At 49.1% G+C, this 12,375-nt stretch overlaps 1 protein-coding gene across 11 annotated transcripts in view; it reads right to left on the bottom strand.

Moving 5' to 3' along the window:
• MYLK (myosin light chain kinase) overlaps positions 1-12,375 on the bottom strand; it is a 299,797-nt gene that overhangs the window by 40,440 nt on the left and 246,982 nt on the right. For all 11 annotated transcript variants that reach the window (XM_021070234.1, XM_021070231.1, XM_021070236.1 and 8 more), the window contains 4 exons: positions 10,123-10,173; positions 8,976-9,103; positions 6,400-6,553; positions 48-350 (listed from right to left, as the gene is read on the bottom strand). In XM_021070234.1, coding sequence (XP_020925893.1) covers positions 48-350; positions 6,400-6,553; positions 8,976-9,103; positions 10,123-10,173 — 636 coding nt within the window. The remainder of the gene's footprint in view (positions 1-47; positions 351-6,399; positions 6,554-8,975; positions 9,104-10,122; positions 10,174-12,375) is intronic.

The following is a 12,375-nucleotide window of genomic DNA, read 5'->3' as shown; positions in this document are numbered from 1 at the left end:
GTCATGCACATTTCTCTCGTGCCAGTGATGAAGGGGAGACTGCCTACCCTCAGGTTTCTCTCCCACCGCTGTGAGTTCAGACTCCTGGCTCGGCTCACTGGTTCCGTAGATGTTGATTGCACGCACACGGAATTTATACTCCCGGTCAGACAGCAGGTCCTGGACGTTAAAAGAGGTGCTGCGGCATGTGGCTAGTTCCTTCCACGTCTTGTCCACTGAGTCCCAGATCTCGACGCTGTAGGACTGTACGGCGCTGCCCCCATCGTAGGAGGAGCCATACCAGGACAGGGTCAGCGAGGAGCTGCGGATGTCAGAGGCACAAGGCGTGCCTGCGGGGGGGTCCGGCTTGTCTGGGGGAGAGAAAAGCATAGCATCACTCAGCTCTGCAGGGCTATAGAGAGAGAAGGTTTTTGAATTAGCTCTGTTGTGTGGGAGAAGCCTGGAGAAGGGTCCCAGGTCCTGGCTCTCTTTCTCTTATCCACACGGTCACACCTATGCACATACCTGCCTATATGGCAAACCCCATAAACACCAATTTGCTCAGAAAAATCTCCTTTTTGGCTAGTTTCTAGTCTGCACGTCATGATTTCCTGTGCTTTGCCCAAATCATAAACATATTTCTCAGAGTGAACAAATCTAGGAAGCTGCCTAGGAGCGTGGACGGCTTCCCATCCAAAATACGTTTTGAGGGAGAGTTCAATGTGTGCATGTGTGTGTCCCCTTCAGGGCAGAGGCCAGTGACCTAGGACATAACCAGAGGCCAGTCTCCACTTTCTCTGGGACCTGAGAAACACTTGCTCCACTGAGAGCCAGTACAGCACAGAGAGCTCTGAAGTCACACGTTGGGTTTGAATAGGGTTCTCTTCCCATTCACTACTTCCTAACCTACTGTGCCTCAGTTTCCTGGGCTGTGAAATGGGATGATAACAGCAGTGGAGCATGAGGTACTTGTGAGAAGTTCGAAAAGTGGCTGGTGTGAGCAGCCTTTACTGTCATCATTATTGCAATTATTCTAATTTTATAATATATAAACAGTTACTCCTACCCTACCTCTTTCATCCTCTTTCACAACTGGTATAAAAATGAGATAGAGAATTTTAAAAGCAAACCAGAGTAGCAAGTCCCAACCCATCCCTAACTAAAGGCTGGAAAATGAACTGAGGACATAGACTAGAAGTGTCCCCTTTGTCTGGCCACCTTCCCGCTCAGACCTGTAATGCTAAGAACAAGGAACACTGCCAAGTTCAAGGCAGATCATGGTAGCCAGGACCTCACTAATGAGGTTCCTGAGTTGTGCTGGTTTTGTCAGTTGTTCATCTGAATAAAATTCCCCTATTTTTCAGATTTAACCTCTGCAGGTGGTTGGTTTAGTTACAGATACCAGCATTCAGTAACCCTTCATCTCCCCTAAGGCAATTTGAGGTATAGGGCTCCCCAAATGAGCAATTAAAACCCCTGCCTTTCTGCTCTGTGAATTTATAAGCAATGTGAATTCCAGTGAATTCCTTCACTTCCAAGACTCATTTGTTTGTCTTTTCCATTTGGAAAATGGGGCTAACATAGATCTACCTCTTCAGGGTTTTGCAAGCATCAAATAAACAAGCCCAGGCAAAGAACTTGACCTCTCCTCTCCTCAGCAAGGCAGGAAGGCCAAAGAAAATTCCTGCATATTTGTATATGACCTGAGCATATGGAGAAGAAAAAAAACATCCTGCCTCTGTATGTGTGTGTCTGTGTGTCCGCGTACACCTAAATAAACACATACATATATATACACACATTTACACACACACACACACACACATACACACACACACACACACACACACACACACATCTTCATTCTCCCACCTCCCCCAGCCCTGCTGCTTCTGCATTCCAGCCAAGAATGCACTGCCCGGAAGCCATCCATCCCCTGCAACCTAAGCCTGGGCTGACTCGTCCAGGAATGACTCTGGGGTTACAACAGCCACTCCCCACCAGCGGCAGTCACTCTGGAGGCCTCCCGTGATGGAACCACTTTCACTGATTGTTCCATATGTTCTCTTAGAAAAACTGTTTGTTCTGAAAGATATATTGGTCTTTTTAGAAATACTTTTAGTGTTGGCTAAGATGTTTGTTACTCTAAACGCTCTTACAGGCAAGTGGCTCAAGTCCTCTCAAGACCCAGCTAAGGAAGTAAAAAGGCCTAAAGAAAGATGAAAGACAGACTCCCAGCCTGCCTCCAAGGAAACGCCTGGAAAACGTCTGATTGGACATGTGTAGGGTCCTGTAGTTTGAGACAACGAATACAGGTGCATGCCTCTGACGGATACTCTCCCCTCCTGCTTTGGTCAAGAAAAGAAAACTTTGAGAAATGGGCATTTCAGAAGAAGTGCTATTAATTCCCTTCCTTGTTCCAGATGTCTCTTGGCTGAAAGAGAGAGAAGGACTGACATGGAACATACATGCCCGCAGCCCTGGAGAAGATGCAAAACTTGGGAGAGAGGCTTTTTTTTTTTTTTTTTTTTTTGTCTTTTTAGGGCCACACCTGCAGCATATGGAGGTTCCCAGGCTAGGGGTCGAATCAGAGCTACAGCTGCTGGCCTACACCACAGCCACAGCAGTGTGGTATCCGAGCGTGTCTGCGACCTACACCAGAGCTCACAGCAACACTGGATCCTTAACCCACTGAGCAAGGCCAGGGGTGGAACCCAAGTCCTCATGGAGACTAGTTGGATTCATTACTGCTGCGCCATGACGACTTTAATTCTAAGTGAAACTTCAATGCTTTCAAGGAATTTGCTGCCAAATTAAGGAGTTCAGAATAGACGTTAAGTCTGAAGTCAGGGGGGATTGGAAGCCCCCACCCCCACCGCCCGCCCTTGGAGCCATAGGCTGGGTCTGATGTTTTCTGTTCTTTCCAACCTAAGGAGCCATACACAAAGGCTGCACAAGCTGGGGACAAAAACCCTCAGGAGAGAACAGACATCCTCAGAACAGAGCCTCCCCTCCATGCCAAAGACACAGACGCACTGGGGTTGGGAGGGAGGCCTGGGCATGGCCTGGCAGAGGCCAGGAGGGCTTGGTGTCTGGGGCCCCGAGCTCCACATTTCCTTGGAATTCTCCCATGGCTCCCTGGAGACCTGACTAGCAGAGTGGGAAACACTGAGTCTAAGGGAAGGGCCTCCTGTGCCACCAGCGCCAGGATTTTCTCTTTTAGAAAACGCTCTCACTCCTGGGAAAACAGAGGCTCTCGCCTCTAATGCTTCTCTGGAGTAACCATCTCCACATGCCTGTGAACTTTGAGGATGGTTTGTGGCTGAGCCCAACCTTGCCTGGACTGGCACCTTTACTGGCACCACAGCAGCCACGTGCAGCTTTTAGAGACTGGCAGAGCTGCAGGGGTCTCCAGGCTGTCTACCTGGGTAATCCCAGGCCTTGCAGGCTAAGGCATTTTGCTCACCAAAAATACCCATCTGGCCAGAGGCAGAGCCAAAAGGGCATTTGAAAAAGACTCCAGACACTCACTCCAAGGGCCCATGATTGTCCAAGCTATTGGGCCAAACAAGATCAAGAATGCATCTTGCTTAAGCCCAAGCCAAGTGTTTCAAAAGGAAATCTCCTGCCCTTAAAAATCACGCAAGTTCGGAGTTCTCATCGTGGCTCAGTGGTTAACTAATCCAACTAGGAACCATGAGGTTGTGGGTTCGATCCCCGGCCTTGCTCAGTGGGTTAAGGATCCAGCATTGCCGTAAGCTGTGGTGTAGGTCACAGACGTGGTTCGGATCCCGCATTGCTGTGGCTCTGGTGTAGGCTGGCGGCTACAGCTCTGCTTGGACCCCTAGCCTAGGAACCTCCATATGCTGTGGGAGTGGCCCTAGAAAAGGCCAAAAGACAAAAAAAAAAAAAAAAAAAAAAAAATCATGCAAGTTTCAAGCTTAGATAGTATTGGGGGATTTCTGGGTATCTGGGATTCATTCTCTCTGCTTTGTTTTTCTTCTTTAAAGATATGCAAAGCAGCCTGTTTTTCTTGTGCTGGACTAGTGGCAGGAAGGAATCCACCTGGGTCCAGCTTCTCTCCTTCCAGGCTGAGGCCGGAGCCGCGGGGGTGGGCAGAGGCCCCGAGCATCACAGATCCCTGCACCGCCTTGGCAAATATAATAATAATAAGCCTTCAAAATAGCTACACATCACTCACTGAAACTAACTGAGGGGAAGGTTGGTTTTTATCCTTATTTAAAAAAAAGGAGTCACAGACTATCTGAAGAGAACGGGATCCTTTAAAGAACATCCAAGAAGAGAAGTTGACTGCTAATTAGTGGAAGTTGGGTTAAACCAGCCGTATTTAATAGCTGGCTTAGAAATGGATGCTCGAAACTGTCCAGAGTAGGCCACACGATTCCTGTCTCATTCCCTTTCCATGTTACATCTACTTCATCAACCCTGATAAGACAGTAGACAGATGTCCCTAGAGACATGCAGGTAAATCTGGGCTTAATCCAGCTTGACTTTGGACTGATTCTAAATCCCCGGGTTCTGAATGAATGTGGCTTTGCTGTGTCCATCAATGCGAGTCCTCATTTTATTGAGCAGTTCTATTCTTAGCTCTCTGAGGGGGAGGCAGACAGAAAGCCCTGCCCCTCCATTCCATTCCCCTCCCAGGACGGCATTTAACATGTTGCTCCTGCCAGCTGGCGGGCAGCCACACCGATGGCCCTGTCAGCACTGGCCGAGGAGAATGAGAAACTAAACCATAAAAGGCTACAAGTGCGGCCCGTGTAGTGGTGGTGGTGGTGGTGGAGGAGGGAGAGAGGGTGGCATCCTGCAGAGGGGCCCCAGTGGGGGCAGGGGGCACTGGACACAGAAAAGCAGCTCCAAGGAGTTGACCCCTGATTTCCCCCGCGCGGGGGTTGGGGGGGGCGGGGGGCTGATGAGAGAGAATGCCAGGGAAAACTGGAAACCGATACCCACTGGCAGGTGGGGGCATGGGGCCACATCGATACTTTGGGTACAGGCAAAGTGTAACAAGCTGGGTCACTAGCACCAACCCCCCACCCCCCAAAATGTTCCCGACTCCTCAGGGGAAAGGATTAAAATAAGCATCCCAAGTCACCAGAGAGTGAGATGCCTGTCTTTTGTAGGTGAGAAGCCTGTTCCCTGAGCACCTGGTCCACTGGCCTTCCCAGAGACAGAACGAACTCCTGACCTGGGGGAAAGGCTTTTGTGTACACCACCTACGAAGGCTCACAAGGTGCACAAGGCCCAGCTTTCCATCCGCCGCCCCTTCGCTGTCCTGAATGCCTGCCACATAGGGGGACAACGGACTGAGCAGGGCGGATGGCAGATGGCCAGGCAGAAAGCTAGTTTGAGATTTCAGGAGAGAGTTGCCCAAGACATGAGAAACACAGTGACTGAGTGAGATGGAGAGGAACAGGCAAACTTGACAATCGGGCTGGTGACAGGCTCTAAGCTCAGTACTGGGATGTAGGAGATAAGAAAAAGGGAGTGGATTTGGGATTAGGAGGGCACGGTGACCTCAGAAGGGCAGTCCCAGTAAGTAATGGGGCCTGAGCCCAAGGCTACGGGCAGCTGGAGATTGTTGCCAGGGAGGCAAAGAAGCAGACTCAGAGCCGAGACTGACCCTTTTAGAGGGTTTGGCCCTGTCGAGAGCAGGAGAGAGAGATGCGAGGGCGGCCAGAGCAAGAGGAGATACTGCAGGAGTTATACCTGCCTGTGTGCTTGGCCAAGACAGGAGAGCCCTGGGGAAGTGGAGAAGTGGAAGAGAATGGGTATGGGGGTTGGAGCCCTCGAGAGCCTGGGGTCTAGAGCCCAGGGGAAAGGTGGGCCGTACGTAGAGCCTGGAGGGTGGAGTCAGCACAGGGATAGAGAAAGAGATGCCTGTGGGGTGGGGCCCCCAAGTGGAGCAGCTCCGTGCCTGATGCCTCCTGCTGCTCAGAGATGCGAGAGGCCAAGGCCTGCAGGGTGGAGGCGGGGGCGGGTCTTGAGCAAAGGCTGTGACACTGACGCCTCCGCTGAGCACAGTCTGTGGGTTGATGCCATTCTCCTGCTGTGCCCCAAACTCAGGCACAGTGGCAGTAAAGTTGAAAGGCAGCATGGATTCAAGGTGAGGGTTTGCAAGGGGACCGGAGGTTGGGGGCAGGTGTGGACCTGGGGGAGTGGGATCACGGGTGCTGGCTGGAGATCTGGAGTCCTAGAGTTCAGGGTCTCCAAAGGCTGGAGAGGCAGGCACTGTGTGTGCAAGGCCTGCGAAGCCCTTCTTGACAAGCATGAAGGGCAGCAGCGGTGTGAGAGCAGGGAGTGGGAGAGCGGAGGGAACTCGAGCTGGAGGAGCGACCCCGTGAGATAAGGCCCCAGGTCCAGCATCCCACCTGCCCTGTGCCCTGTCCCCCCACTCACCCACAACAGTGAGGTTGACCTGGGCCTGCCTGCTGCCCAGCTTGTTCTCCACCAGCAGAGTGTAGCAGCCACAGTGCTCCTGGCGCGCGGCCCGGATGGTGAGCTTGCTGCCATTCTCACTGTTCTCCACCTTGATGTGCTCACTCTCCTGGATCTGGGGGCAGAGAGTGGGGCAGGTGCTGGAGACTTGAGCCAGGAAAGAAAGGGGGCCCCGACCCGCACTCTGCACCCCCTAAGGGATGCAGCAGCACGAGTTGTGTGGGGCTGGTCGAGGCTGGAGGGCCTCCCCCTAAGAGCCCTCCTGTCCTGCATGCAGCATCAAGGTGCCCCAATGGGGTCCAGATGGAGGCAGGCAGGCAGGGTGCTGAGCAGGCGCTGGGGGTCAGGGGATGAGCTATCGCTTGCCGCTCCACACCGGAAGTGAGGTCTGGAATGGGATGGGTGGTGAGAGAACACGTTTGATCAAAGTCACCAAGCCCACACGTGGCTTTTTCTGGCCTCTTCTCTGCTGCCTGATACCATAGCCACCAGCCACACGTGGCTTTTCAAAGTGTAGTTAATTGAGTCCATATCCCAGATGTCCACTGATGGATGAAAAGATACAGGAAATGTGGTAGATCCAAACCATGGAATATTACACGGCCATAAGAGGAATCAAGTATTGGTTCATGTTACAACAGGGGTGATCCCTGAAAGCATTATGCTAAGTAAAAAAGCCCAGATGCAAAAGAACACATATTATATGATCCCTTTTTTTGTTTTTTGTTTTTTTTTTTTGCTTTTTAGGGCTGCACTTAATGTCATATGGAAGTTCCCAGGCTAGGGGTTGAATTGGAGCCATAACTTCTGGCCTTGGCCACAGCCACAGCAATGCCAGATCTGAGCCACATCTTTGACCTACACCACAGCTCATGATAACACTGGATCCTTAACCCACTGAGCAAGGCTAGGGATTGAACCCCCAACCTTGTGGATCCTAGTCAGTTTCTAAACCTACTGAGCCACAATGGGAACTCCTATATGATTCCACTTACAAGAAATACCCAGATTAGGCAACCTCATAGAGACACATAGTAGGTTAGAGGTTGCCAGGGTCTGGGGGAGGGGGAGAAATGACTGCAAATGAGTCTGGGGTTTGTTTTTTGAGGTGATAAAAATGTTCTGGAATTAGAAAATTGTTATGGCTGTACAACCTTGTGACTATATGCATATTCTAAAAGGGTAAATTTTATGATGTTTGAATTATATTTCAAGAAAGCTGTTAGCACAGTTTTTAATTAACTGAAATTTAAATCTCACTTCCTCACTTGTGCTAGTCACATGTCATATGCTCAATGGCCATATACAGTTAGTGATTTACCGTACTGGATAACAGAAACAGAAACTTTCACTGCAGAAAGCTCTGTTGGATGGAGCTGAGACTTGGCTAAATGTCTGTGGAAAGGGTTGAGATTCCAGAGTTCCTGTTGTTGGCTCAGGGGAAATGAATCTGACCAGTATCCGTGAGGATGCAGGTTCGATTCCTGGCCTCGCTCAGTGGGCTAAGGATCTGGTGTTGCTGTGAGCTGTGGTGTAGGTTGCAGATGTGGCTCGGATCCTGCGAGGCTGTGGCTGTGGTGTAGGCCGGCAGCTGTAGCTCTGATTCGACCCCTAGCCTGGAAATTTCCACATGTTGCAGGTATGGCCCTAAAAAGCAAGAAAAAGGTTGAGATTCCATCTTCCTTCAGACACCACTAGCCCAGACAGGACCCAAGCAGGCGTGGGATAAGGCTGGCTCTCTTCTTTATCTTGTGAGGCCAAGCCCTCTCTCCTTCCCTGTACTAGCCTTAGGACGTCTCTGGGCCTTAGGACAATTTGAATGGGTTGGAAATGCAGCAACAGAGGCTGCAGAAGAAATCCTCACACCTTCTGTGCAGTTCCCGAGGCAGTGCCAGCTCAATGTCCCGGGGCCTCTGCTGATCAGGCCCATGGGCACACGCTACCAAAGTGGGATTGAAGGAATGGCAAGGAACAGGCTCTAAAAACTGACTGTTTGGAAATTCTAACATTTCCCCGTAGGGCTGTTGTTATAAAGGGTAGTTGGATTTCTGGGTCAGCGAGCCAAAAGGCTGTTTAATGGACAATTTATCAACTCATATCCTTGGCTTCACTTTTATCTCTCCAGCATGTGGTGAATTTAAGCGGTTACCACAGATAGGGTTCAGTGAGCTGGCATGGAATCACAGAAGGCTCCAGAGTCTGAGAGGTCACTTAAGGTCCCTGGTTCCATTTTTTCTGATTCTGAGGAGAATTTCTAGATGGATCAAAATCAGGTGGGGGCCAAGGGTGGTTTCTATTTTTCCTGTCATACTTTCCTCGGTTGCACAAAGTATAAGGCAGGTGTTCTTGCCAGAGGAAAGGATACTTAGAACTCAGATTTGGTGGGTGGCTGACAGGTGGGTGTCACCTGTTTCTAAGGCGCCTGCGATGAACCCCTAGGATGCCGCCTCTGTCACAGCATTTCCCATGCCTTTCAGCCCAGCGTGGCTCCGGAACTTGTACGGGTTGTTTGTGGGCCCCTCCCCTCTGTTACTGACCTGCTTTCGGAACTTCATCCAGGTACAGGTGATGGGCTGGGTACCGGCCACTTTACCAAACAGCTCCACAGACTCTCCCGCTCGCACCTTTTGGTCCTCGGGAAACTGGATGATCTGAGGGGGCATGGCTGGGGGAGAAGTGAGAGAGTGAGCTCTGACGGGGAGGGAGCCTCAGATATTCTGATCTCATCTGACGTGCCCGTCCACGTTGGTCTGCTGCTCCTCTCTGGCCTTTCAGAACTTTTGGGGTAAGACTGAGGCCAGCGGCCACTGCTCCAGCACATCTGAGCAGATGCACCAGCTATGCGTGTTAGTCTCTTGATTCCGATTCCTTCAGAAGTGGCCCCCACAGTTTACATGGCCTAACCCTCCATTTGTTGGTTGCTCTGGAATTTGTGCCTAATTTTTTGAATCTACGTCTTAACTCCTTTATTTTTATTTTATTTTTTGCTTTTTAGGGCCACACCTGCAGCACATGGAGGTTCCCAGGCTAGGGTCAAATTGGAGCTGCAGCCACCGACCTACACCATAGCCAGAGCAACCTGGGATCCAAGCCACGTCTGTGACCCACAGCTCAAGCAATGCCAGATCCTTAACCGACTGAGCGAGGCTAGGGATCTAACCTGTGTCCTCATGGATACTAGTCAGGTTCGTTACTGCTGAGTCACAATGGGAGCTCCTAACTCCTTTATTAATTAAGCAGCACCTTGCCTTCTCACCTTCAGGTCACCCTGACGGACAGGCTCACTATGGTTCCCATCTTCAAATGTCTTTCCATGGAAAACAGACAAAGCTCCCCGGGACTGGGACATATGGAGCAGAGCATTCAAAGAGCACAAAGTAGATCCTCTCCATAAGGGGCAGAATGAGGACAGAGGGTTAAGTGGAATTTTGCAGAAGGGAGGGGAAAGTCACCAATGCAGTGTGATGCTGTCAGAAAAGACAAATAGTGGAAGAAGGTGGAGGACCAAGGTGTGCGGAGGCTCTTGGAGAAAATGCAGCCTGAGTGATGCAGCGCTGGAATCAAGGCGGGGGTAGGGGTGGGGGACGCTCTCCAGGGCCCACATCCCAGTGGTCTCTAGCATAGCAAAGGAACAGCTCCTCATGGCAGTGGCTCCCTTGCCCCCAGTGCTGCTGTGACCATTACCTGCCTTCGGAGGTGTCTTGGGGGCAGGTTTCTTTTTCACAGTGGCATCACCTGAAACGACGAAGTTCACAGGTTATATTACCTGTCCGTTTGGTTTTCTCACAAAGCTCCTAAGTCCTAGGAGGATGCAGCCTTGCCCATGGGCCCCTCATCCAGAGAGAACCCTCTCCTGAATATGTCTTTCTGGAGATCTTGCAGTCTTGCGTGGACAACCTCACCAGCGAATGAATATCCCTTCTCAGGGGAAGCTGGAGCCTCCATTGAGATAAAAACTCTCAAAAAGGCTTAAGCCTCCATTGTCCATTTCAGTGATGATAACCCCAGACTCACTAGCCATTCTTTTACCCTGACTTTCAGGAAACTCAGAAGGGAAATTATGTCAGATAAACCAACTAAATTTAGCCTTTGCTGTGGATCCAAGGGTCTCAGGCTTCCTTTGGGTCACAGACTGAGAATGGGTGGCTTTCATTTTCTGATGTTTGTTGAATGGATCAATGAATGAATGATCAAATGAAGGAACCAACCAGCGGTCTCCTCCATTCTCACCCTCATGTTCTCCAAATAACTTATAAGAAAAGTGACTCACACAGACCCATTTTGCAGCACAAACCTATTTGTTTGTCTAAAAACAAATAGGGTGAATATGCAAAAATATCTTTAGCCATCTTCATGGCTTATTTTCATATTTCTTTTGGGTCTTTGTTCAAGTTATCTAACCTATTTCTCCAAGTGCAATGAAAATCTACATGCACACAAGCAGCTGTATGTGAAGGTTTGTAGTGGGTTTACTTGTAATTGCCCCAAGCTAGAAGTTATGCAAATGTCCCTCAGCTGGAGAACACATGAACTGTGGTCGTTCATACAACGAAATACCACTTATAAATAAAAGGACCGAACTTCTGATGTACACATGAATAAATCTCAATGATTCATTTTTCTCTTCTGCTAAGAGAAGCCAGACTCAGAGGCTAAGTCTATGCACTATATACATCTATTTATAGGATATTTTAGAAAAGACTAAACTATAGGGACAGAGAAAAGGTGGGTGGGGAGGAGTATTATCTACTAAGGGGCACAAGGACAAGATTCAAGGTTACAGAAGCCTAGCTTGGTTGTGGCAGCACTTACATGACTATGCACTGTCATGACTCATAGAATGGTGCACTAGAATGGGGGGATTTTACTGTATCTAACTTTTACCGTAACATGAAAAATGAAAAATTTAAGCAGTGACATCCTCCCTATCCACACTATATCAAACAGCTACGGTTTCCCATAAGAGCAGAGAATCAGATGGTAGTTGCCAGGGGTTGGGGGAAGGGAGACATGGGAAACTGTCTTCTAATGGACACAAAGTTTCTGTTATACAAGATGAATAAATGCTAGAGATCTTCTGTATCATAAGGTACCCAGTGTTAACTATATGGTATCGTGGACTTTAAATTATGTTACGAGGACAGATTTCATGTTAAATCTTCTTAAACTTAAATGCACACAGGTATAGGAACTCAGGAAATATTCGGAGGTGAAGGACACTGTTTAGTACCCTGTTGTGATGGTGGTATCATGGATGTATGTTATGTCCAAACTCATCAAGGCATTACATTAAATGTGTGCAATTTTTTATATATTATATCCCAATAAAGCGAAAAAGATGATGTTATCCATGAAGCTAAAGGAATAAATTTCAAAGGTTTCAATCCACACAAAATTTTTTTCCTGACAAGTGGAATTAAGCTAAAAATCAATGACAAAAATATACCCAGAAATTTTTCTCCTTGTTTAGAAATTCAGAAATCAATGTTTAAGTGCTCATATCCATGCATGCGTCGTGGCTTCCATATTGTACAGACATAGAATGCTGCCGTGACCATAGAGAGTTGTACGGGACGGTGCTGGCCTAGCATGTTGAGTTTGGGAGTTAGATCTGTGTCCCGAGGAAACAGGGAGTCTGGACACAAACAGCAGTCCAGCTGGGCTGGAGGACCCCCTGGAGGTGCTTCCAGTTCTGGGGGACCAAGAACAGCCACTTAGGAGGCTATTGCCACACTCTTAGAAGAAACTGGTCGAGATCTGGCATGGGTAAAGGCAGCGGAAAAGAAAATACAAATAAGAGATGGGAGAACTGTTAAAAGAATTGAGGGGCTAAACAAGAGGGAAGTATGAAGATTTCTCAGGGGATTTCTTGCTTGGATAAATGAGAAAAATGGTATTGATGGAATATCGAATTTTGGAATGAAAGATGAGGTGTTT

The sequence above is a fragment of the Sus scrofa genome, chromosome 13, assembly GCF_000003025.6.
Source record: "Sus scrofa isolate TJ Tabasco breed Duroc chromosome 13, Sscrofa11.1, whole genome shotgun sequence".
NCBI lineage: Eukaryota > Metazoa > Chordata > Mammalia > Artiodactyla > Suidae > Sus > Sus scrofa.
This window is presented reverse-complemented; position numbering and strand designations above follow the sequence as displayed.